Below are 27754 nucleotides of genomic sequence, written 5' to 3'. Positions count from 1 at the left end.
AATAGGAAAACTCTACTCACACCACTGGAAAAACACCTTTAAATTCCACATCTTAGTGATTAGAGTTCAGTATTGTCATGTTCATATGTGAAATGTGATCCAATCTGGATATTCTTATTTTAACAATTTCTGTAAAAAGGACCTAGCTTAAGCAGAATAATTATTTTGATGTGCTTCCATTCCACCCTGTTTTAACTGTTTGTGGGACTAACTGCTGAAAAGAAAAAAACCTTCTTGCATCAACAGGTGTAGCCCTTGAATAGAAAGCATGCCTCAGGGGAGTAAGAGCAAGATTCTGAATTGTGTGTTCAGGAATGTACGTTTCCTGAAAATACCACAGGAAAGACCCTCAGGGCACCCTGCCCTGGTAGCCCAGCTCCAGGATCAGATGTGTTCGGACAAAGGGAGAATGTCAGTACCTTGTTAACAGGAATCTGCAGGGCTGGAAAAATCCGTCTCCAAAAATGAGTCTAAAATGAGTCCAGAAAGGCCTCAGGACTGGCGGCAAAGAAGGGTTAGCCTGCAGTTCGTGCGGAACCCCTCTCGCAAGGAAAGATTCATGGCCTGCTGTATCATAAAAACAGCTCGCTGTTATCTGCCTTTTATGGCATTATAGAATTGATGAATGGGTGTTTACTGAAACACTTGCAACTCTAACTGGCAGAAGCCACGCTGTTTAAGAAAAGAATGCTTGAAACAGACTTTTGGGGCTAATCAACTGAAATAGTATTATATTTCATGAGCCCGTCGTAAAAACGGGAACTGAAGTCTGATAGGTGCTGAGTGAAGAATTGAGACCAAAAGAAGAAAGCTCGTGTATTCAGATCTTCCTTTTCGGACTGTAACCCAACGTTCTGGAAAGAATAGAAAATTGTGACGGCTCCATGCCTTAGTATATAATATCCTTCATTCACATTTAGGTATTAAAGAGTCATCAGTGATTTAACGGAGGTTTTTGTAAGTTACATAGTAATATCTTCTTAACAGCGTATGGAATATTTGATAAGTTACATATTAATTTTGTGGCATGCACATGGATTTAGATAGTTTGCAATTTATATCACATTCATAAAATAGGGATAATTTAATTGTTTATGTGTTTGAGAACATAAGGTCTAATATTTTATAGTATTTGTGCGCATGCATATACACACATACACACACACAGAATTCAGTAAACATAACAAGCTCCTGTTCGTTGCTAACCTCAATGCACACTGTGTGGACATGTCTGCCTGGGTTAGTAGAAGGGCTAATATTAGGCAAGCAGGAAGACACTAAAGTATTGTTTATAGTGGGGTAGAATCGACGTGGTAAGTGTTAGCTCCGCTGCAGACACCTGTCCTCCTCATCATCACAGAGCCTGCTCCCTGGGCACCATGCAGTCGTTCACACTTTGTGTACTCAGAGACCCAGGATGTGAGAGGTGGCCCTTCACCAAATGAGGGAGCAAGATACCTTCAAAGACAGACAGTGACTTGCCCGAGTTTACTGCAGCCATTAGGAAGTACTTTTTTTTTCATTATTAGATTGTTGTTGATTACAATTAGGAAACTTATAGCTTTGAAATTATCTTTTTTATGACCTTGTGGCAGTTGAAAGGTGATACCTCATTGATTAAATAGGTTTTAGTTCATGCTTCCTTTTACCTAATGATCTGAAAACATATTATCCTGATTTACACATAAAATCATGCTGAAAAGCATGTGGCATTCACGAGAATGTGTGTGTTTAAGTAGAATTAAATTAGTACTGAGAGTTATTAAAGAAATCTTCCATGCCTGTGTCCAGTGAACTGCATTTCATGCTGAAATGAATAATAAATGAACTGAGATGTAGAGAAGCGAACCAACTTGTGGACGGAGGAGGTTCTATGTGCTATTTACTTCTCATTATACTTGGATTGTTACCATTATTGCCCTTTCCATGATTTCAATGTTAGATCTCTTTTTTTAATGGTGATGTTGAATTCCTACTATGTTTCCATGCTTGATTATGCAAGATTTATAATGATAATGCCCTTTGTTTTCTACTCCGTGTACTTTAAAACGTAATAATAGAAGCTTTGGGTAGGAAAAAAATGCTGGTTTTTTTTTTCTTTATCAAAGGTTTGCTATCAGACTTAAAATTTCCTTTACCCCCTTGATGTGGCCAAATCCTCCTAATTTTTTAGGCTTCAATGTAGCCATCTGTCCATCAAAAAGTCATCTTTCACCAAGGAAAGCTAAGATCCAGCCTGTGTCACCCAGTGGAATTGTCCTGTACTGAGAGTACCTGTCCGATCCGACTGAAACAATCCTAGGTTACCCGATCCTCCCCAGCAGGGACTATTTCTCGTTCACATTTTTATCTTCACTACCTAGACCGACCCCGACAGGTGGTAGGTGTAAGATGAACAATTGATGAGTGGATGAATGAATCAATCAGCCAAGACAGCTGAATTACCAGTCTTAGATTGTACGATTGTCGTTGCTCAGGTCTCCCCAGGCCTCATCTCCTACCTGAGCAACCTTATATTTATCAAGCTGTGGAAAATGTGACCTGCTCAGTGGAAGGATGCTGCAGCCACTGGCTGTTAGGGGGCCAGACTATAAGGAGGGCAGGGGAAGGGAAGGTAAGAAATCCTTGCAGATTGCACCAACCCCTCATTCAGGACCCTCCCCTACAGCGGTGGTTTCTCTTACACAGTTGTAGGAAGAACAGACTTTGGTTTCCATAGGCATTTAGAAAAGGAGACAGGAAGGGACATGGTCCAAAACAGCTCTCAGTTGATGGTTATGAAACATCTTATTTGATATTAGTTTTTAGTACATGTCAAATGAGGACAGAAATATGATTAATGTGCCATTTTTGAATACCGATTATACCTCAATAAAACCAGAATTTAAAAAAAATAACTCCAAAATATCTAATTTCAAAGCCTAGTTCTATCAAATCTTCCTGTTTCATTGTTGTTATTGTTTAATAAAACAAATTTTATTAAAAAATAAAAGTAACTGACCTCCCCATCCCAATAAAAAGAAAAGAGAAACATGATTAAACAGTATGATAAACACAGGTTATTTTGAGGATGGAAATTAAGACCAGTGAAATCAGGAAACCCATATTTCAGTGCACACGTGGTGGCAAATCCCAAATAGTGGCATTTTTTACTTTAAAAGTTATTTTGAAAGAGTATTTGGTCAACGGGAGAATTTGTTTTCCTTCCAATTATATAGCGTATCCTTCCCTACACCTGTGTATTCGGGTTCTTGTATTTCTGCAGTAACCACATTTTTAGGTTGTTTGTTATAACACACTGTTCAGGTTTAGCACTAAGATACTCCTAGAAATGAGGAATATACTTAATCAGAGCTCCTGAATAGCATTATAGTGCAGGTTCAAGAGTTCTAGGCAAAGAATTAAAAAAATAAAAACGGAATCCAAATGTTAATCCATAAATATGAAACTTCCCGGTGGCCTCTCCGCCCTCAAGGCCTGGAGTTACTAATGGGGTTAGGGTTTCAGCTCTTAATGGGGCTCGGTGCATTAGTGTTTGGTATGCATGGAATTCAGCATTCAGTTTAATAAGTGGTTGACATTGGTGATGTCCCTTAATTTGCTTAAATCTAATTGGCTCTTTTATCAGTCAAACCTGTATGGATTGGCAATTGATCAGAAAGGGTCAGCCATGACTCCGCATGCAGTTAAACAATGGAGCCACCAGTTAAAGCCACCGTTGCATGATAATAAGCGAGGGAAGAACAAATGAGCTTAGAGGAAGAAAGCAAAGAAGCTTACAAGTTTTGCAGGATCTTCAAGTTCAGAACAAAGGCATTATAGAGTATATAAATTTTAAATACACCGCATTTTGCCTCCAGACTTAAACCTGTTTTTTTTTTTTTGCGCATGACTCAACTCTTGTCTGAAACTGTCTTTGTCACATCAAAGAACCCCTCAGAAAGCTGAGAGAGACAGAAGAAGCATAAAAGGGCATAGTTTAAAATGATTAGTGACAAACCCCATACCGATGAGCTAGAAAGAGGTTTTTTATGAAAATTTTATATTTTTGCAAAAGGAATAATTTTATTCTATTTATCTTTTTCTGACCTGCTTTATAGTAACAGGGAAAGCCACTCAGAGCCACCTTAGTTGGGGAACTTAATCCAGTTTTCCAAATCCAGTTCATAGCTTCAAATTGATGAGAATTATTAAAATCCACAAACTCCGTAAAAATACCAACCTTGGGGAATGTGCTTCTTTTACAAATGTATGTTATTAGAAAATCGCAAACAGAGAAAGGCAAAATGATTATGAGTGGTTTGTTTTGGAACTTGCTTTACTTGATCTCTTCTTGATCTCCCTCCCTGGGTAAAACACCCATGAAAAGGAGTAAAATTCATTTAGAAGTGGCACTTAGGCACATGGTAAAAGCGTGGACTTTAGAATTCTACACGCCTAGCTTTCATTCTGCTTCTTTCCCTCACTGGCTGAGTAATTATGAGCAAATCCACAAATATATCTGAATCTAAGTTTGTTCATCCGTAAAATAGGCTTGATGATAATTCCTACCTGATCCGGGATTAAACAGCACAGTATATATAATGTGCTTAGCACAGGGCCTGTCTTGGTAAATTTCTGTTTTATAATTTGTGAAATTTTCCTCACTCCTCATATTCACTGTCTTGACAATGAACTCCCTGTTTATAAAAACACTTTAGAAAGGAACTAACTTCTGAGCCACTGAGGAGACGGAAAAACTTTGAATTGTGCCTCCAGCAAAGGGCTGCCTGCTTCCCACATTTGCATACTCTCATGTGGTTTGTAAAGAAATATACACACACACACAGTTAACTGCCGTTTTTAGAACATCCTGGGGCAAGAGAGGGAGACCCCCCCAATTTTTTAAATCACATTTTCCTACTTTATCAGGGGGAAGGGGTGGAAAGTATTATTCCTTTTCATTCCATTGATATTTTAAAAATCCTATTTTAAAAAAGAAAAAAGTAAATTCGTTTTCTGTTTTTTATCTTGGAATAAAGGTTTATCTGTAACTTTAAGGTTAAAAAAAATCACATCTGTCTGACTGGCTCTGCAGTTTGAAAACAACTTGAAGTTTTATTTGAATTCTTATGGTGCCCTAAAGAAATTTTTGCTTTATTTTTTAAAAATAATATCTTATTCTTTGCCCTTCATTATCATTGACAGACTCTATGCCTGACCTGCATAAATTCCGTGAGCATTTTCCTGTCTGTATAAAGTTTCACAAAAGCGAGACAAATTCTTAATGTATCCTAGGTCCTTAAAGTCCATATTTTTAATCTCTTCGCTTTAGGAGCTTGGAGAAAATTCCTTATCTCTATTAAGAGGTACAGCTCACCCAGAGACTGAAGGTTCTAGAGACCCGTAAAAACTTCATGACGAATAGGTGGACAACAGTGTGCAGAAGCAGCACTATGCCACTGTGATACTGGTGTTCACGTGTTCTTTGGGACAAATGAAAGCAGACATGCGAGGGTGTCCAGAACATCCTTCATGAGAGCGATCCTATGGGCACTTTGAGGGTCATGGTGAAACTCACACTGCCTTTCATTCCAATGCTCCGTATGCGTATTTTGTGTTTATCTTCTAGGGCAGCGATTCTCAACGGGTGTGCTGGGGCACACTGGTGCGCTGCGAGAATTTGTGAGACACGCAGTACGTGGCTATTTAGTCAGGGGCATTGACCTCTTTTCCCTTAGAATGTCAAATTAAAAAATGACAGCAGCCACCACAGCAGCTGTCCTGTGTGAATGAATCAAAATCATACCCTTTTTATTTTCGTTGTCAGATTGGCAAATTTGTGTGTGTGTGTGTGTGTAATATATACACGCAAGCATATTTTTTTTGCTGTGCCACAGAACTTTAGTAATTAGCGTGCGTGTGCTGTGAGATGAAAAAGGTTGAAAATCACTGGAGTCGAGTATAAATCCGTGGTGAGGACAGATGAGTGGACGGATGGCAGTAGATAGAAGAGGTGTAGTTGAATCTGTTGTTCTCGCTCTCTCTCCTTTTCATCCATTCTTCCTTCCTTCCCTCCATTCTTCCCGTTCTTCTCCCTCCTTTCCTCCCCCTTTCTTTTCTTTCCAGAGCTCTCTCACCATGTACCTTGACTCCGAGCACATAGTAGGAGATCAGTAATGCTTACTAACAGGCCCTCAAGGGTAGTAGTGACCTTGGAGGGGGGCGGTTTGCACCCATCAGGCCTTCATCCTTTTCACCCTTTCTTTTGATTGCAGTCTCGTTTTCCCTCTGGGCACCCTAAACCCCCCATCTCAGAGCCAGTGGGAAGCTGAGAACCATTCTAGCCAGCAGAGATATGTGACGTGCCCTGAGTTTGAACCTGGGATTCGGTTGAATCTGCTGCTAGTCCCAATGCCCCTCAGAGGGTCTCAGAATGCAGTCAACGTGGGAGAAAGCAGAGTAGATCTGAGAGGAGGAGCTAGAGTGGATTCTGGTGACATCATTTATCCCTTCAATTCAGCTGTGCCAACAGCCAACGCTTTGCCTAGATTTTCCTATTCCAGGAGACAACCCCTTTCTTTAGTTAATCCTGTATGTGTTGGGTGGACGTCCTGCCATTTGCATACAAAAGTATTTAAACCACAAGACTCTTTTGAGAGTAAGGAAAAAGAGGAGAGAGCATTTAGAGAAGCGTCATAAAATCTTAAAATTGTACCAGGGTGTGGCTGCTCACCAGGTGGCTTTTGTTTGAGCTCCCAAGTGGGGGGACCTCTCTCAAAGCCCTGACCTCTAGCGACACCCTTTGCCCTAATTAGCTGTTTGGGCGGACTGACGTGACTTGACATGATGCAGGTTTCTCACCTCTGAACTGGCAGACCTGAACTGGATCCGTGGTCCCCACAGTGCAATATCAGACAAGGGGCATCCGCATCACCTGGAATCTGTTTGCAATGCGGGCTCCGGAGTCACATCCTCAAGCTACTGAATCAGAAATTCTGGGGCTGGGGTCAAGGGACCTATGATTTACCAGAGATCCCGCTCCCAGGTTATTGGGATGCATACCCAACTTTGAAAACCACTCAGCTAGGTCCTCTTTAAAACACCTTCAAAGAAAAATTATCCGTGATCTTGACTGTGATCTTGTCCCGTGCCACACTTAGAATTGAGACACAGAATCACTGAGGGGAAGTAGGTGACACAGGACCCTACACTCCACTTGTCTTTGCATCTAGAGGCTCCATGTCCGGGGTCAGAGTCCTGTCCAGTGTAAGAGAGCCAGCATGTTCTCAAGTCCCCCGAATGGGGCAGGAAGTGACACACTGGCTCACCCCTCCCGGGCGTTGAGACCTACCTGTGGCACCAGAAAGCAACAGGTGTGATGGTTTATGCACCGAGGAACACTAATCAGCCCTACAGTGGAGAAGCTGTCAGCTAAATTTCCTCTGCTCTTCGATTCCTTCATGGAACATCTGTCTTAAGGAACTCCATGTAACTAAAACTCGAGTCTCTGTCCTTGGGGAAATTTCTTAATGAGTGTCTTGTGGCTGCACTTCCTCTGAGGGGTTTTGAAACCTGTCTCCTCAAGTCGGTTACGACTTCATTCTGGATTCCATGGTTTGCTGGCTTTTAGACCTCCCATTTAAGGGTTTTCCTTCTAGGAGTTCACAAATACAGCTCCACAAAGAGGGCTGTTTTCAGTTGCCCAGAGAACAATTAAGATCGTGGAAATGTTTATTTGATAAACACGCAGGCACACCTTGTTTTATTGTGGCTTAGATTCCAGAACACTGCAATAAAACGAGTGTTGTGATAAAGTGAGCCATAGTCTTTTCGCTGGGGCTGGGTCTTGTCTTCAGTTTGTGAAGCACAGTGAAGCCAAGTGCAATCAGATGAGACCTGCCTGCAGTTTTCCTCGAGGTAGTTAGTGTTACATTTAGCCCCGACTAGCTTCAGATACTGTTGAGGATGCATCCCTATTAACTCATTTAAGCCACACAGACTCAATGAGGAAAGTGCTATTATTACCCACATTTACACGTGAGGAAGCCCGAGGAAAAGAGATTGGCTTGCAACTGGTTTGTAAGGTCGTGCATCTAGTAAATGGCAGAAACCATATTCAGACCTCGAGATTGGCCTCGGAAGCCTGGCTCTGGGCCACCACGCTCCACGTGTCTTTGAAGCACCATCCACTGGTATCCTCTCCGAGCGAAGGGAGCGCAGAGGTCTTGGTCTTTCTAATCAACGGGTCTGAAGACGTGGCCTGACCCTGCAGGTGTGTCATAATATAGTTTCATTGGGAGTATTAAACACTTCGAGTTTAAAATCTAATGAGAGGGAAACAAACTCAGCTGAAACATAATTTTACAACCTTCCAAAGAAGCTTTAAGCAGAAGCAATTTTATGCAGTCCGCACTGTGTAGACAGCAAAAATCAGCCACTGGGACGATCCTTTCCTGGTTTAACTATGAAGACTTACTGGTCCACCAAGCATTCTGACACACTTCTTTCATACTTGTCTATGAATCACTATCTAGGATCAACTCTAATTAGACGAAGAGAATACTAGAGTAACTTCCTATTTATTTATTTAGGAAAAAAGAGCCCTTTAATTTTTTTCTGGAAATAATTTCTTTTCTGAACTTTTAGCTCTTTTGTGACGTGAGACATCAATTACATTTTTTCTTTGACTTGGGACAGAAGGTAAGAGTTTGCTGACCTGATTTGCCGTTGCAGAGGCTTTTGTGTGGGTGTGAGACACATAATACCTTTAGAATGTGTGCAAATGCATTTCCCCCAAACCTTAGTGCCATTGCTGCTAGTTACTAAGTTGTCCTGTCTTTGGACCTATATTAAAATTGAATTCTCTGTGGTAATGCCCTCTCTGCCACAGGGAAAATGAATAGATATAATCTGATTGAACCTAAAGAGTGAATTTTTCTAACAATGTTGATTGTGGAAAAAATTTAAAAACTACCTTAAAAGAAGCCTGTATTTTCGTAAAAAGAATCATTGTATCCGTGTATTAAACACAATTCCACGAACTGATTCATGACACCGTAGTCACACGAGGACACTTAGCAAGGGTAACATTTTTGGAAAACCCAGGAGGGTGAGGCCCGTGGCACGTCAGGAACAGAACGGCCACAGGAACGGCCCTCTGAAGCCTCTGGGCGGTCAGGAAGAAACCCCGCCTCGCTGACGTCCGAGGTCGAAGTCATGGCCACAGAAACCTTGCTTGCTGGGTCGACCCAGCAAGTCCAGCGCGCCTGTCCCTCCAGTGGTGCGTTCATCAAGTGCACTGACTGCGGGGTCCGTCCGACTCTGAATTTTAACTTGACCACCACCCACGACCCCCAGCATTTTCGTCTTCTGATTGCATGATCTCCTGTCTGGGTCTCAGTCTGTCCACCTGAAAAGGGATGTCACAATCACATAACCATCTTCAGTGGGCGTGGATAAGGGACAGAGAATGGCCGTGCCCTGACATGGGCTGGTATGTAAACAGCGACTCCGCTATTTGTTTAAAGAACGGAAGGCATGCTATGGAATGAGCACAAGACATACTCATGCTGCCAAGATTTAGACTGAAAATTAAACCAGTCTCCAAGCATCTGATTTTTTTGTTTTAAATTTTCCTTGATGATTCTACCAAGTGCCTCCAAAGCTAAATGTAAGGAAACAGCAGACTGGATGTGGCATATTAAATTATAAGTGAGGACTAATTGGAGGATCAGAAATGCTCTCTGAGAGCTATCACTTGACTGCGAGGAGATGCATCAGCTGTCTGCCTCTGTCTCATGTGTTTGTACTGTCTGTCTTGGAAATACCCTTCCCCACCGTTTCCGAGTCTTGATGTTTAATGGAACACAAAGGTCTTTGAGAGGCACCGCAGGGGCTTGTTCTTCATAGTTCCGGCATGGAGGAAATTGAAATGTACATGGTTTTTTCTCATTTATCAAAGACAGGCAAGAATCTGAACTGACATTTTATATCAAATGAATTATGAACTGTGTACTTTGTACCTAAGGGAACAACAACTAAATTAGACTCTGGGATTAAAGGTGGGAGGGAGAGCGAGAGAGACAAAAACAGTTTTTTAATAAAACATACAGTAATTTCTATGACTATGTCTGACAGTAGCAGGGCCAAGCAGACTCTTATCATAGTACTAGTGAATGGACGTGGCTTTGCAGAAATCTGTAAGCTCTAAATATATTTGAGACGTTTTCGCAGAAAGGCTTAGACCTGGGCTTCTTCTCATGTAGCCAGGCTTTAAACCAGAGAAACCTTCTTGATCATCTAAAGTTAACTTCTATTTTTTTTTTCTTTGTCAATGCTCCTTTTCTTAGGGAAAAAAGAAAACATTTGCAAATTCTTCCTGACAAAATATGCGATTAGAGATTGCTTGAAGGAGAAAAAATAGTATGCAGGGTAAAAATGATATGCATGAAGCTGCCACACTCTCTATGTCCTCTGTTTATCTCTGACACCTACACACATATCCACAGTCACACTCATGTATAAGCAAAAGAAACTCGAGTGATTAAGAACACGGATTTCAAAATCAACCTGATCGGGTTCATATAGCTTAGTAGGAGGAGCTTAAGTTCTCCTCTTACTCGCTATATGACCTTGAACAAGCTACCAAGTTATACAATCACACTTTGCCTCCTTTGGGGGCTGGGTCAAGAGACAGTAGTAACTACCTCATAAGGCTGACACAGAGAATTAAGTGTGATACATGCAAAGAATAGAATGCATTGCTGGGTGCATAACAATGGTACACTACATTGCAAAGTTTATCTGTGAGGAGATGGGGTAGCAACAAATTAGCACTCCACTTTTTAACAGCTGCTGATTCCATGAGAATAGACAGCATTAGAATTCAATGTTTTAGGGGGAGAAGGATTCTATTCAATATACCCAATAATTATTTCTGAAATTAATTGAAAATGCTTAGAAATTAGGGGTGATCCTTGCTTTTTTCTTCTAGGTGAAGCTATGGTTTTGATTACCATGCTATTTTTCAAATGTAGGCATTCCAATTTGTGCTACATATACAGTAAAGATGGGTTATTAATATTAATATATTTGTTTTCTACTTCTGAATTCCCTCAGGTGTATAAACCTAAAACTGACAAAATTCCTTGGCATAATCTCACATACTTTCTGATACCAGTGCTGTCCTGGATAGCAATCGTGAGGCTAAATTACTATAAACCAACAGCCCACTAATCATCTGATTGCAGATTGTCTTCATATAAATTTAATTACATAGTTATTGATTATTATTGTGGTCAAATATGCACCATTTTTATTCTCAAATGTTGATTCTACCTCTACTGCTCATGAGCTGAAACCAGTTCTTAGAAGTCATGCGGCATTTTTTATTGTTTCACACTCTCTAGTAAAGAATGTGAAAATAATGGCCTGTTGAGGTAAGGGATGCCCCATTTAAGGATAGGTCTTCTAGTTATCATTAGTTAAGTAATTAATCAATCAACTTGAATATTAGATCCGATCCCATTGCTAAGATGACTTTTATAACCAAGCCCCTCTGGTTCTCCGATCATTAAGTGACTGAAGTTCGTCAGTTATTCAAATATCACTTAATTGCTTGGCTCTTCATTCTACCCCAGAATATTAGGTCCAGTGGCATCATAAGAAAGAGTCCAGTTCTTGAAAATACAGTAGTTTATCTCCTTAACTACATTTTTAACTATCGTTCTTGTTAGAAACATTCAGCAAGAGAATATTTAGTGCACTCTCTAAAGAGTCTGGCTTTGACCTAGCTTGAATTTACTCACTGTTAAAATCATGTATTAACTTTGCCAAGAATATCTATTTTTAATTTTACAAAGGTGAAATTCTTCAGAGAATTCTTTTAAATGAAGTGAATGAGCAATATTTGAACTAAAAATAGGGTAGACTTAATCCACTAATATTTTGGTTGTATATATTTTAAATTATTTTTCCAATTGAAGATACACTCTTACACAAAGGGCTGAAGCAATCAGATTCTAAAGGAAAAAGAATTTAATCTATGCTGCCTAGAAACTAATTTGGATGAATATGATGGTATTCAAAATAATAGGAATAATAAGAAATTCTCTTAGGAATACTAAGAGGAATTCAAATGTCAAGAGCAAGGCTTAAATAGAGTATCTAAATCGAGGGAATCTGTAAGGAAAAGGAATAAAATTTGATTGGTGGTTTGGGGCTTAACAAAAAAAAAATCCTTCTAGGCGTTATGACCACCAGCTTCAGCCTCTAATTAGTCTGACCAAGTGACAGTTCCGTACCTAGTTAAACAAATAATGCATCTAATGAAATTCAAACTTCCTCCTCTTCTCTGGGCACACGGAGCTCCATCAGTCAGACCTTTGGGGTGTTTGAAAACCAACAGAGGATGACTTCAGTCTGCCTGATGTTTCCTGGTTAACAATTTCACTGTGAATCTGTCTTACAGAGCAGTTTCCAGCAAGTCTTTCATCTTCAACCAGGAAGAGAAGTGGAGGTGGAGGGGTGTTGCCTTGGTCCCATGGATGCTAATGGGGGGTGGAATCTTTCATTTCTCAAAATGGTTGATAGCGATTAGTATTCTGTGGCGTCCCTGTGTTCCGGCGCCCTTGGCTCACACCTCTGACCCCTCTTTCTCTATCACTCCTATTAGGGACCGTACCGGCAGGTCTCTGCTTCTTGCCATCCCAATTAGAGCTTTCTTAGCAGCGCAGGGCAGCTTCTCACTTCGCGAAGAACAGTTACTAGGGCCAGGTGAGACCGGCCAGTTGGGTTTCCCAGAACATTGGACAAATGTTTGCACGAGCTCTGACTGACGTAGTCGCACAGTGGTGGAACGCGGGTGAAATGTGGGGTTTCCCTCAGACACGTAGACTCAAAGGAGGCAGTCAGTGAAAGACCAAAGGCAAGTGGACTGTCTTCAGGTTTTGTTCGATAACATACTCCAAAGTGTCTTATTTTGTCACTGAGCTGAGTGACAAAAAATGATGGATTTTCATAACAGAATTTTTATATGTACACTTTCTTCCTAAGAAGAATTTTTGTCCTAACTACTCCTCTGCTGCACTGGTAACATTCCAGAGAAGATGTCATCCTCTCTTTAGCTTGGCTCCATGAAGCCTGTAGCTCCCACCTCTTCTGCTCTCACTCTCAAGCCTTTTTTATTGAAAATGCCTTTAATTAGCCAACAGTGTAGATCTCATTAGCTGCCATATTAGATTGTATAGTATGTATATATATGTGTGTGTGTGTACTTGTTATATTATCATATTATATCACATAATATTACTAATGATACATATTGTATGTATATAGGTACACAAATACATACATATACAAAATGCTTATTTTGAAGGGAATACTAGGAAATGCATCATTCATACTTAATTTATGAGAGTACATGTAAGTAAATGCAACTTGCTGGAAAACAGTTTGTCATATTACATGTGAAATGGTAAGAACGTTCATTCCTATTGACCCAGCCACTCTAAAAAGCACAGCAAAAAATGCCCTGGTCAGGATACTCAGGGTATGTAGTATTACTTACAATGCCCAAAGTGGTATCATTCTGTGTCCATCAAAAACAGCTTTGTTAAGTGAATATTCTTAGTCTATAAAGATATTACATGCAATTAAATGCTTTGCTTATTTAATAACACTCCTCTCCGATTCTATGTGTTCATTGGAAAATGATTGATCTGGCCTTTTTAGCTAAATGACCACCTTGATTGAACCACACAGCCAGTCTGAATGCACTGAGGAATTTCTGTATTAAGCAGGCCAAGATTAAGCTGCTCGGTGGGCTCAAAGCTACATGTGTCATAGAAAGAAAAGTCAGTCTCCCTGTGCTCTGCTCTCGTCAGAATGCCCAAGGAGTATTGAGCTGAAGTATAAGGCTTCCTGTTTTCAAAGGGACATTATCACACTGGGACAGGTCAAAGCCAGGAAACAAGACTAGATAATGGTTGAGGAATTACATTACATGGAGACTACTTGGAGGGAGCAGAGGTATTCAACCTGAAGTGGGGAAATTTCAAGCAGAAGAGGACACCTGCTCATCACGGCCTGAAGTTCAGTGCCATGACTGTGGCGGAGGCCGTTCTAGGAGATTAGGATGCCAACAAGGCCTTGAAGAGTACGGGTTGTCAGCACGACCACCTGCATGCCTCCAGTGCTCTGAGGAGTCCCAGAGCGTGCCTGCTGCAGCCCACTTACCCCACGCTCATTGTGTAGAGGGCCCCGGTGTGGACAAAAGACTGTATTCACTTTCAGTTAGGCAGAAGTAACACCGTTCTCAATTCTGCATCACAAAGAGCTGACCAACAGTAAGAAGTGCCCGATAATGCACTGGGGCCATTTACAAAGCAGCTATTTTCCTATCACTCATAACGAGCAAACACAGGCCCGAGGTCACCCATTTGGGGGTTTTAGGCAAGAATTCTTTATTTGGCGGGAGGTTAAAGTGGGTGGCCTTCAGTCTGTCTGCACTCCCAGTTGAAAATGCTGTTGTTTTATTTCCCACTTTCTGTGGTCAAGGGTCAATTTCAAGACATATCTACAAGTGACATTTAACTTTAAAATATAGTTCTCTTACTAACACGAAGACCTGTTTATTTTGCGTGCCATAAATTTCTGTGGGCATTGACTAAATCCTGAGAACTCTCAAATTCACACTGGTAGTTCTATGTGAGGTGCTTTGGGGGCAATAAGGAGACCCTTCTGTGACAAAAAAAATAAGGCCAGGAAAGTACTATTTGAGACTATGACTTGGACAGGAAACAAATCCAGCCTTTATTGTTGTGCATTAATGTATTTAATATCATTGATGATCTGCTTTAACACTTATTTAATCTATTTAATGTTTCTTTTCTATTGGAAATCACTTTCTGTAACATGCTGCTTTGAGGCACAGAATTAAAGGCCCTGCCTTTGAATTTCAATAACCCCAGTTTAAATTCTCACTCCGCCAGCAACCAGTTTGTGATTTGAGATAAAATATGTAACCTCTCTGTGCCTCGGCTTCATTATCTATATTACCAAGAGTTAACACTACAATTTTGTAGCGTAATTCTGAGAATTAGGGGTAATTATGTTAAAGAAGCTGGCATGCAGTGCGGGTTCCCAAAGTTAGCTATCACGCGAGACGATGTTGCGAACGTTAAACCTGTTTTAACCTACTTGTCACTATTTAATGCGGCTCTATTTGTACATCCTTGTGCTCAAGGTTGACCGTCCATTTGCTAGCACATCTGCATATTCCTCATAATTAATATCTTTTTTAATGACATATGGTTTAGTGACTGGAAATGGAGTCTCGCCTTCTGTTTTCAATTTGTTTATGACTCAACGACTCAATATGTGTGTCTGAACTCTAATTTTCCATTCTGGAGACTAGAATTTAAAGTCCTTGCTCATATGTAGCTATTTCAGAAAATGAGAGGAGAATGTGTACTCCAAGGATTTTGAATATGTGCCAGGCTCTCCCGCCAGGACGCCCAGACATCACAGGCCAGGGCTTCTCTTATGTTACGTGACCCGAGACACCTGAATGGGGAGGCCCGCGGTCTCAGCGCTGACGTGAGAGTGGCCTGGGGCAGGTCCCAAGTGAAGCCGGCAGGTAGCGTCACGTCTGCTTGCAATGAGCACAAGCAGGCTTGATGGGTGTCCCTGGCACTGGAATTAGGTTGAGGACGTGATGACCCAGAAGAACTAGGGGTCCTCATGGCAGGGCCCCTTGCAGGACTGTCCCCCTGAAAGGCAGCATCCAGAGCACATGGGGACATGAGTTTTGAACTTGTGAGACCCCTGTAGTGCACACCTTTTTTATGCCGGGTCCACATTCTGTCTTACAGTTACTTGAGTTGTGTCTTCTCTCTCTCTTAAATATCAGAAGGGCCCATCCTTCTTCTATCTATTCTGCCCTTTCCCCACCCCCAGCCAAGAACTAAGCACTGAGGGGCATTGCATAGCTTTTATTATAGACTTAAATTGAATACAGAATATCATGGACTTCTTTGGTGTCTTTGAGTAGTATTTTATTCTAGTACTTGGAAATGTGCACACAAACACAAATACACTGGACAGCAACACGTTGGGGCTGTCCCGAGAAACTGGTACTATGAGAGTCACGTGGGACTAATTTTGTCCCCAAAACTTTACTGTTCTGGCCACTACAACCATAGTAAGTCACTGGTCACATGGGGAGAAAATCTCTGGTTTTGTTTTTTGTTTTTTGTTTCTTCTTAGAGCTTCTCTAGAGTTCTCTATATCAGTATGGAGCAAAGGTTGGGACATTGTGTTTGTTTTTTGTTTGCGGGGAAGGTTTGTCGTTTTGTCGTTTGGATAGGGAAGAGTCTGCAAGTACACTTCGTTTAAAAGTTTACGCAAATCATACATTCAAAAGATTATACCAGCTAGAGTAGTCTCATCTGTGATTAAACGTATCACGTAATGTTTTGTTTTCATTCTGCCTTCAAAAAAAAAAGTGAAATTTGAAATTTTATTCAGCACTCCCTTCCTTTGAATTTATAGGTCGCAGTGGCTGTGTTACCCAGTTGTCATGTAGAATTAGTATTTACTGGACGGGATGTGTTGATTCAGGAGGCTGTCTGTGGAGTGCCTGCCCCGTGAGGGTCATATTAAACTTGAGAGAAGCTTTTTGAGCAACGTAGCATCTTGGAGACAATATATCAAGCTGATAGATGCACGGCTCCTCTGTTAAGAAACCAGGGGTGGAATTATGGCTAGCTCCCAGTTATTGCTTCGGTGCTAAGGAGCCTCTGAGGAATAGGTTTGGATAAAAGGGGTTAACCAGAGGGGAAAGAAAGGTTTCCAGAATTCAGTGTCACTGCAAGCATACAGAATGAATAGTGCTGCCTAAATAATTTAACAGGATTCCTCTGTTTGGAAAAATTTTGCAATTTTATATCATCAGAGTGTGACCAATTTAATGGAGTACATTTTTTGTTATAACTCAGAATTCAAGATATATTATTATTACAATTATTATAATGTCTACTTTTGAACATTTCTGTTCTTTCTTAATAGCATGGTAATGTAGTTTTTAACATGAAGAGATTATGTTTGTGTACCTATTTAAAACTCTAGTTTTTATGTTGGTAATTTGTTAGAGCTGAGTTTTATTCACAGTTTGGATTGTTGATTAATTTATATCCCTTGGCACAGAAATATTAACAAAAAATTAATCCAGTGAGGGACATGGGTTTATATGTTAGACATTATATGAAATTGGCTCTTTACTTTTTGCCCATGGTCTTTTTATGTACGTGCATTTGTTATAAATCAATTAAAGAATATATATCAAATGAGAAATCATCATTGTTATAACCAGAGACATTGAAGTTAAGAACAATCTAACAATGGTCAGGGGGGAGTAGGGAGGGGACAGTGAGGAGAGGGGATTACAGGAACTACTATAAAGGACACAAGGACAAAATCAAGGGGGAGGGTGGAGGTGGGGGAGGGAGGGGGGTTTGGCTGGGGTGGGGTGGAAGGATGGGGAGAAAAGGCACACAACTGTAATTGAATAACAATAAAAAAATTAAAATTAAATAAATAAATAAATAAAACCATTTGTGTTCACAGACTAAATATTAGTTAAAAAGTCTTTAGCAATGAACGTCCTTCTAGCCAAAGATTTAGAGTTAAGATTTTGGGTGGCTGGCCCTGGGCAGCACTCTTACTGCATTTCCCGGTCATGTGACATCTCTGCAGACTGGGAGATCTGCTTCCTCCCATTCGTCTCTCTCCAAGCATCCAATCTACCTCTTGCACTTTGGCACTGAGCTGAGTGAGACCTTTGCTTTTATCTCGGTCCCTGAGAAAATGGATGCCATCAGAAGAGATCTTGGCTTGCTTCGCGTCAGCAAACCTACCTGTCGCCCCGCATCTGCAGCCCCCACCCTGTACGCACTGCTGCACACCGGGTGAGTGCGCCTGCTGTGTTCCACAGCCAGTGTGCACTGCCTCTCACTTCCACACGTGTGTGTGCTATCTCAACTCCCTCTCCCACACAAGGAATTTGCTCTGATAATTACTCTTCTTCTCCCGCATCGTTCTCGCCAACCCTTTCTGGGTCCTTCTTTAACAAACAGCCAGTATTTCTTCAGCAAAATGGGCTTATTTGAGAACACCAAAGAATTGCAATTCAGGACACGTGGTCCAAGGGTGAACCACACACAAGTCCAGAGAAACAAAGGAGAAGAACTCTCTTTTATGGACGTGAGAGGGGCCGTTGTCAGCAGAGTCCATTGGAGGAAAAGAAAAATTTGAAGCAGAATGACTTTTCATTGGCTGAGGTATGGCCGTCTCGCATTTGCTGAGCTGTTACTGGGCAAGGAGGTAGTAAAGTGGCATCACTTCCTGTTGGAGCAGCAAGGTACATCTTAGTGTTGGGGACAGTAGTGTGTGTTGAAGACCTATGTGAGTTCTCTCCTCTAGTCTCCCGACTCCATTTTAAATGAGGCATTTTTTACTGGTTTTCACAATTTTAATAAGCTTGCATGTGCTTATTCCAGAAAACATCTTCCAGTTTTTAGAAAACCTTCCTTCAGTACCATGCACTTTCCTAAATGCTGCCCCATTTTCTACTCTCCTTTAGAACAAAATTCCCAAGAGTTTTGTCTGTGCACCCTGGGTCCTCTTGCCCCTCCTCCTCACTCCCTTTTCACCTTCTCTGGTCAGACCGCCACGCCCACCTGGCACAGCATCTGTTCTTGGCAAGGTCACCAAACGCCTCCACTTGGCCAAATATAACGTATAACTCTGTCTTACCTTGTTTCTCAATCTCTCAGCACACTTGATACAGTTGATCAGTCCTTCTTTTGAGATAGGGCTTCTTGACTTGTCTTCTAGGTGACAGTTTCTCTCAGTGTTTCCCCTACCTCCCTGGCCCCTGACCTCAGAAATGTGGCGGACCTCAGGGCTCTGTCCTCAGACCTCTTCTGCACTCACCCCTGGTCCATTTCCTCAAGTCTCAGCCATTGAGTACCACCCATCCATTCATCCACAGCTCCAGTACAGACTCAAATCTTCCTTGACGTCTCCATAAAGATGCATAACACACCTCTTGTCACGTGGACAATCCAGAACTCTTGATCTCCTGCGTAGCTGACTTCACCCCTCACTGTTCTTCATCTCAGTGCTGATACCAAAGTTCACCTGGGTGGTCAGACCAAAAACATCAGCATCATTTGTAAATCCCTCATTTTTTCTCAGCAATACACGCCCCACTCAACTGAACAGCACGAGGTGTCCCCGTCCCCACAGCCATCAGTCAAATCTAAGCCTCGATTACTACGTAGGTGATTTCCCCATTTCTACTCTTGTCCCTGCGCCTTTAGTAGCCCCGAGTGGCCTTTATCACTTTAGAATCATGCCATTTCCTTTATTAATCACCCAGGATGGCCTCCAACCCCGTTTAGAAGGCAGAGCCTTTACTATGACTTATAAGGACTAGCCCCTGGCCACCCCCGCCAGCCTCTTTTCCCTCGCCCCTCCTTGGTCTGTTTCAGCCACATCGGCCTCTGTGAGCTCCGTAAGCTCATGCAGCGCTTCCCCGTCTTGCCGCCTTTGCGCTTCCTGCTCGCTCCGGTTGGGTTGCCCTCTCTCCAGGCATTCTCGTGACCACCCTCCAACATCACTGAGGTCTCTGCTCAAAGGTCCCCTGATGATACATTCTCCCTGTGTAACCTGAATTGTTATCCAACACCTGAAACTACACACTTCTTTTCACCTTCTCCTCCTGAGCACCTGCCACAGTTCGGTGTGATTTTCTGTATCTGTTCATCGCTTGCTTCCTCCATTCCCATGTAAGTCCCGTGGGTCAGCGACCACGTCTGCTTTACTCAGTGCTGTTACCCCTCTGCACAAAGATCGCTACTTCACACAGAGTAGAGGCTCAATAAATGTTTATTGAACAAATTAGTGAGTTAACCCTTACAACCAATTGATGAAACATGTAATCTAATTCTTCCGTTCTCATCAGTGGTCACTCGTTAACCTCATGGTTCACGGGCAGTTCTCTTGAATTGGAAAGGACACGAACTCACACTACACAAAGTTATATATAAAATAAAGTTGTAAATGAACCCTGATATTTGTTTTTATTATTTTGATCTTATTTACCAATAGCCTCTAGTAATTCTTGGTCAAAAGGAGCTTTTATTACAATATTTCTAAATAACTGCATTATAGTAGCACTCAAAATATTCTAAGGGAAGTTCAAATTCATCTAATAAAATAACAATAATAGTAATAATAATGACTAACAAATAAGAATTGCCAGGACCCAAAATGAGGGGCTTCATTTACATTACCTCTGATCTTCACGGCAGTCCTGCAAATGAAAAGTAGTATCCCCAATTTGAAAGATAAGAAACATAAACTCGGGTCATTAGGCGACTTTCCTAAAGCCACAGAACTTTGTTTAGTTTGCTTCTGAGCTCCTGACTAGCTTTGGAGCAAACTCTGCTATGGTAAGTTCATTCAAGTTATACCTGTTAGAAAAATTAATTCAATAACCAGCGTCATCTTGTATATTGTTTAAGTAAAACAGGCCTTAGTTTTCCTCGTTCCTCTTAGGCCTCCCAGAACTGTTCAGGTAGATCTCCCTGGTAGGTTATATCAAGCAGGCATGCTGAATTCAGGGAAGATTTGCCAGAGATTCAACTGGACTACAGAAAACAACACGTATGTCCCAAATGCAGCATTTTTTAATAAGCTCAATGTCACTGTGAGAGGGGGCAGCTGACTGTAAAACACATGAGGCAAAAAGTTTAGTTTTTATATTTTCATAGGTGAGAATGAAGGCCAGAAAGTGCTGATTTCAGCCAACCATGTGTATTTATCATTGCAAAAAAAATACAATTACCATGAACCTTCCTCAAAAAAAAAACCAAACAAAAACCTTTGTGTTCATGAGTAGTACTGGGCTTAGCGTGGCAGTGAGTGGACGACATTGAAGAAAATCGGAGAAATAAAAGTTCTAGACTCCTTCACTGTGGGGTTGCTTGATTAGTGAGCAAAAGTCACGTTTAAAAGGTACTTGAGTATGTGCTTCACCAGATTCCCTGTGTGTCTTCAGTTGGATAAGCAGAAGTGCAGGTGGGAACGTGTTACACATGCCTTTGTCTTGCTGTTCGGGGGGCCGGCTTCTAAGAGTGACACCCTCGTGTCATTGTGTTGAAGTGAACAGTAAGGAAGTACAGGAGCTCAGGAATGAAAATGTTAAATTAAATGGACCGTGGTGAACATCGTTGTGGATCCTGAGGAACAGTTTTTCCAGTATGTGGAGCATCCCAATCCCACCCGGCATATGTTAGCCACGGTTTTCTCTGCTCTAATTCATCTGTGCTTGTCGACAGCTCCAGATGGCGTGCTGCCTCCCAGGCTTTCAGCTGCCGCGCCGACCAGTCTTCAGGTTGTCTGGTCCACACCAGCTCGTAACAACGCTCCGGGCTCTCCCCGATTCCAGCTCCAGATGAGGCCTGGCCACTCCCCCCACGGATTTCTAGAGTGAGCATTACACTCTGTCCATCCTCCCAGCTGTCACCTGGGTGACACAGGGTAGCCACAACTTCATCTTTTACGTTTTCCCTGTTAAGTTTATTGGGGCCACATTGGTCGATAACATTATATACATTCCAAGATATTTTGAGCACTTCTAGGTCAGTTCTCATTTGCAACCAATAAAGGTCACCTTTTAAAAGTTCAAACGAAAAAACAAGCAACACCCTAGGAGATGATTATTGGCTTTCAAAAAATATCTATTTTTAATTTATATAGCACGTGAAATAAGGTTTCTTCGCACTTAATTTTTCACGAGCACATGCATTTCATAAAGCAAGCATGCACGTAGCTACAAAATTATAATACTTATTCAACAAATTCTCTGTGGCAATCATTCTCAACACTAGACTAGAATTTACCCAGTAGGACTATAATTTACAGCTCATGTAAATGCAATATTATGAACCCTCAGCCAAGTGGGTAGTTATTTTAAAAGAGGTATCATGTAACAACAGAGAAGTATAATACTTAAATGTATGCTGACATTCTCTGAAAAGTCTGTGCAATCAGGTTTTATTTCTTGGAGTGTCGAGAGCTTCCTAACTAACATTTCTTTCCTACAGGCTATTTTCCAGTCCCTCAGCATCTTTCAGCTACGAAGTGAGAGGTCTCCAGCCGTACACGGAGTACGAGTTTCGGTTGGCCGCCTCCAATGGATTTGGCAGCGCGCACAGTGCTTGGATTCTGTTCGTGACGGCAGAGGACAGTGAGTGGTCTGACCAGCATGCAGCCAAATGTCCTCTCCACTGGGGGTTCTTCAGTGCTTTTAGTTTGTCCTCAACCAAGAAATAAGTCTTCTCTGTTTTTTTGACATTTAGTGACTAATCTTTTGTAGGGTGGTTAGGCTTCCCAGAAAGAAGAAAAATGTGGGCTTGGAGGCACAGAGGGCTGGGCGTATGGGCAGGAAGACATGATTCACAATAAATTATGAGATGGCCCCATTCTGTCCTTCAAGGCACATCTAGGTGTCCTGCAAGAGAGGGGTTATCATCTCGTACTCTATGAGCAAATGTTACTGTGTTCTCTGCTTTGGCGGGATTCTTGCAGGTAGAAGACTGTGAAATATGGGCCTTACTTTATGAGCATGCTGACGGCACCGTAATACCTTTTCCTGGAAATCGATGTCATGGTACTTTTACTTGTACTTGACAGACAGCCTTCGGAATGGAGAACTTAACCTAACAACAGGTTGGGGTTGCCTTGTTCAACCAAGAAAGAGAAGTGTCTGGTTGTTCATGGAAGACTTATGTTTGCCTGTATGTGTTCCTACTAGGTTATATAGTAAATGAACACATGCATATAATATTAGCTTTATAGAAACGACCGCTATAAAAGCATATGTACAGAAGTGTAACTTTTTAGAGAAGTAAAGCAAGCTACACAGAGTGAACGAGGACACAGTATCTTGGAATGATGAGGTTTTTAGGGTTAATCTTGTCAGACCTTTTAATCAGAGGCTTCTGAGAAGATGTTGTTCTCTTGGGAACTGCCATGCTAGCTCTTTATCCGCTGCGGATGTGAGTCATGTTTACCGGGCTAGGTATTAGTCCAAAGGCATGGTGTTCAAAGTAATACCAATGTTTATTAAATACATAGACTCCTAGTTCTTGTTCTGCAATATCCTTTCATTACATTATTTTTGTGAGGATAAGGCATCAGATAAGATAGAATCAGAACTATGTACCTTCCTCAAAGTTTATTTTACCAAAATCTATTATAAACAATCATATATAATATTTCACCCACTTCTCCCAGTTCTCCCCGGGAACCAGTTAGGGTACTGCACAAAGGCACAGCTGGCACTTTTGATCATGAGGGTGCCCTTTAGTAAAAAATCCTTCCAAAGGACAAACAGCACCCGAGCGTGGCCGGATGGTGTTAACGCACTGCCCGGCATACCCACACCCCTACGGGGGCAAGTTGCATGGACTCCGGGGAAGCTGACAGAACAGTCACCACCTGCGTTCAGATCTGCCACCCGTAGAGCTAGCACTCAAATAAAGTTTTAAAGAGGTGTTAACAAAGAAAACAACGGAATAAAGATTAGCTGAAAATGATTATTCAACCCACTGTGGAGGCGAGGGCTCCATAGGATACCACACTGGACAAGGTAAAAAGGGATCTCCTTTCTCTGACACTCCTAATTTCTACTGCCACAGAGACAGGGTGGCAGTGGGTTACCTCAGTGGCGATGCTTATTAAATAGGGGGCGCAATCTCCCACCTACAAGGAGGAAGTTAGCCCATAAAGTCCAAAATATTGTCAAGTACCGATTCGAGCAGCATCGTTTGTTCAGCAAACTTATCTCCTGCCTCCTTTTACCATAAAACAAGTCTGGGGCTCTGGGTGCTTAGCGCCGTCATGCATGGAGACACTGCCTTCTGTGTTATTTTTAGGGCCTGGGCTCAAAGTGAATGGTACTGATCCTTTGTCTTCCTTAAGTAAGAATCAGTAACACCCCAGCCATCATTTTTATTTAAATCCTTTCCCTAAAACTGATGACCTCCCTCTCCCCTTGCTCACGTGCAGACTGAGCAGTCAGGAACGTGAGCCGAGAGCCATAGGCTGGCGTTGTCCCCTCCAGGTTCAGTGACAGTGCATGCCGACCGCTGACTCCAGACGACAGTGTCATCTGTGTTTTGGGTGTCAGTGGAGATGGATGCCATCTCGGAAAGGACGTGCGATTGAGGTGACAACGACTGAGTGATTGGCATTGGGCACAAGCAGTTTTTCTGTCAAGGCTTCAAAGCATTGCTTATAAAACCATGCATGCTGACAGCTCCATGCACCCAGCATCACACTTCATTCTCCATTCTGCCCCACTCCTCCCCTGCTGCCCCACTCCTCCCCTGCTGCCCCACTCTTCCCCTTCTTCCCCACTCCTCCCCTGCTGCCCCACTCCTCCCCTGCTGCCCCACTCCTCCCCTGCTGCCCCACTCTTCCCCTTCTTCCCCACTCCTCCCCTGCTGCCCCACTCCTCCCCTGCTGCCCCACACCTCCCCTGCTGCACCACTCTTCCCCTTCTTGCCCACTCCTCCCCTGCTGCCCCACTCTTCCCCTTCTTCCCCACTCCTCCCCTGCTGCCCCACTCTTCCCCTTCTTCCCCACTCCTCCCCTGCTGCCCCACTCCTCCCCTGCTGCCCCACTCCTCCCCTTCTTCCCCACTCCTCCCCTACTGCCCCACTCCTCCCATTCTGCCCCGCACCTCCCATTGTGCTGTAGAAATTTGACATATTGGCTCAGTGATGAGACAGCAAAGTCACCTCACACCCACATTTCAGTTTGGACCATCAATAGGCACCTTTGTGCCAAAGCCTCAGAACTTCCCAGTGCCCAAAAGGGTCATGATAGCGATATTTTTAGTGTGAGATAGCAAGGCTGATTTTCATCAAGCCTGCGACCAGCAGAGACCAGAAGGAGCAACCTGGGCAGGAAATGAACAGTAGCCACCCAACCAAATGCTTGGGTGCAAAGAGAAGTTCTCATGGGCAGAGAAAAGGGCTGTGAGGAATTTTTAAATTAAATGGATTGGAGTGACATTGGTTAATAAAATCACACCAGTTTCAAGTGTCCAGTTTATGGTACCCGATCTGTATGTTACACTGTGTCCCCACCACCCAAAGTCAAATCATCTTCCATCACAATATATTTGACCCCTTTTTCCCTTTACTAGCCCCCACCCCTTCCCTCTGGTTGTGTGTGTCTATGAGTTTCCATTTTATACCTTCACTGCGAGAATGAATGTCCTAATTAGACAGGCTTCTTCCAGCCCAAAACCATGTGCTATTTCACAGGGAAGTGGGAGGGGACATATAGAAAAAGAATTCCAAAAGCAAAACAATTTTTCTTGTTCTCATTTTTTCAGCCTGTAGTGAGAGCAAAGCACTCTGGGTCCTTGTCGCAGGGAGGAGAAGTGAAACTATGGTGCAAAATTTGATTAATTAATGAAGACAATGCTAGAGCAGGATTTTCCAAATTATTTAGGTGTATCTGTGCCCTTAAGAATGTTAAAATTTTATGGCTAATATCGTGTGGTGAACATCTTTTTATTCATATGTTTTACAAGTTAAAGTCTCAACCTGCCTCTTAAGAGTGCCCTAAATGTGAGAGAAAGATGGGAACATTTTTTATAAGGGTAAAGCCTATTTTTATCAGATTTTATTTTATTTAATGAAGAAATTGAGTTCCAAGTTTCAGCAGCGCTGTACCAGTATTTCGCTTTCTCCAAATACATTCCCGAATTGCTCTGAATATTAACTTGTAAATGCTGACAGGCCTATTCTTTCAGACAGCAATGTGGGCAGCATAACTCAGCGTAAGAGTCTTCTTCTTGTAGCAGAAGACTCGTGACAAAAAGTAAATTATTTAATGTGCTGATTTTTAGAGCAAAATGGCTCTGTAGGCATGTTACTACATACTTGTGTGTGTGTGTGTGTGTGTGTGGCATGAATCCCACTCCTGAAATTTTGCATTTCCAGAATTAGTAAAAGCAAATGTTTATTTATGTTACATGCTTATTTTCATATCCTAAGATCGGAAGCTACAGGTGACCGACAGAAAATCCTCTGAAAGGGTGGAATGATTGAGGACGTAGTCTGTCCCCCAGGCCTCGGTTTCCCCCGTGGTCTCTTGAATCTCTATTAGGGAGCCATAAAGCACAACGCCCTTCCGAATGTGGAACTTCCAGTTCCCTGAGGACTTTTACCCCTGCCTTCCTAAATTCTCACATCAGCATATTTAATATTCTGTCCTAAACTTTCAGGAAGGGTCCATAGCCATTTACTGAACAATATGCCCAGTTCCGGAAGAAAAAGCATTCTTCCTAATTTGTCCCCTGTAGTCCGGGTCTCAGGAGAAGTGGGGAAACATAGTTGTCCGATCTAGGTTCTCCGGCTCTCAGACTCCCAAATGGGATCCTTTCCATCGCCGCACCTGCTGGCCCTCAGATCGTCCTTTTGTTAGAGTGACACCTGTATCACCAGCCTTTTTCTCGTTTTGTCCATTGTCAAGAAGCTGGCAATGGACGCTGTTCATTTTGGTGCAAAACCATAGTGCCAGTTCCTCATATTTGCTTTGGGATACAGCTACTGAGCAATTTTCATCACCACAGGATTAATATTTCTTTATCTTTATTGTATGGGTCCTATTACATTTAAGTCTTTTATTACAGGCTGTCAAAAATCCTACTGGGACATAGTTGGAGCATAAATAATACATTGACAAAAAGGTTTCATGATTAGAGGGATGATAGAATCCCTCACTCCACCCTTCTGCTAACATACCAGTCGTGCGCATCAAAAGGCCACGTTAACAATTAGCACGTAATGTATTGCTCTGTGTAATTATATGTCCATGTATTTGCCACCTTCGTTTTTCATCCATTGGCAAATTTAGGAGATATTCCTTTGTGGAGTTAATTTGCCTGAAAAGAGCTTTTAAATTGAGTGAGGTTTTAATGAGAATGGTAAAAGTTGCCTCAGGGCAATAACGAGAACGGAACAGGAAAGCTGAGCCATTCTGTTTATTCATACAAGCACGCCCTTCCCAACACACGCACCTGGGTGTGAAAATAAGTAAGCAGACCCCTTTGTTAATGGTGGTATCACTCCATTTTAGGCTGGGGCTGCACTTTGGCAGCTGATGAGCAAAATAGTTTCCCATAAAAGATTATTTCACTGGAAACTACTTTCTGCCATTGATGCTGTCAGGCCGTGGCCTGAACTCTGAGCGGAGAGGTTACCCATCCCGGCTCCGGGAGGGGGTTCTCTATAAACAGTCACACCCGGGAAGAGGGCTGGGTGGTAGTGTTTTCGTCACCGGCCAGCTGCGCTGTGTGGCTGTCACAGTCCCCAGCCTCGCCTCCAGTGACAGCTGCATTGACAACGTGTTCTAACCCACATTGATTTTACAGTTAAGGAGCTGATGGTGATATATAGGGATTTTAAGAATTCAGCTGAGAGGCTGACTTTTGCCTTTTATCATTCCATTAAAATTTTATAACCATCTTTTTCATGTCATTTCACCCATGAATTCTTACTTTAGAAAGTGATAGCTACTGCTGTGAGCATAACTTTTCCCATGTTCAGAGCTTTTTATTGTATTAGCAAACTACCCCAATTATAGTTATTACTCGTGTTTTACATAATTGTGGTGACCCTTTCCA

The 27754-nt window shown here is 42.2% G+C and overlaps 1 protein-coding gene across 1 annotated transcript in view; it reads left to right on the top strand.

Moving 5' to 3' along the window:
- The window catches only part of USH2A (usherin), a 499855-nt gene that overhangs the window by 298552 nt on the left and 173549 nt on the right, over positions 1-27754 (top strand). Inside the window, exons 39-40 of the mRNA XM_053912470.1 lie at positions 21387-21537; positions 22155-22297. Coding sequence (XP_053768445.1) covers positions 21387-21537; positions 22155-22297 — 294 coding nt within the window. The remainder of the gene's footprint in view (positions 1-21386; positions 21538-22154; positions 22298-27754) is intronic.

This window comes from Desmodus rotundus, chromosome 10, assembly GCF_022682495.2.
Source record: "Desmodus rotundus isolate HL8 chromosome 10, HLdesRot8A.1, whole genome shotgun sequence".
Lineage (NCBI taxonomy): Eukaryota > Metazoa > Chordata > Mammalia > Chiroptera > Phyllostomidae > Desmodus > Desmodus rotundus.
Note: the sequence above shows the minus strand (reverse complement) of the source record. Positions and strands in the feature narration are given on the sequence as shown.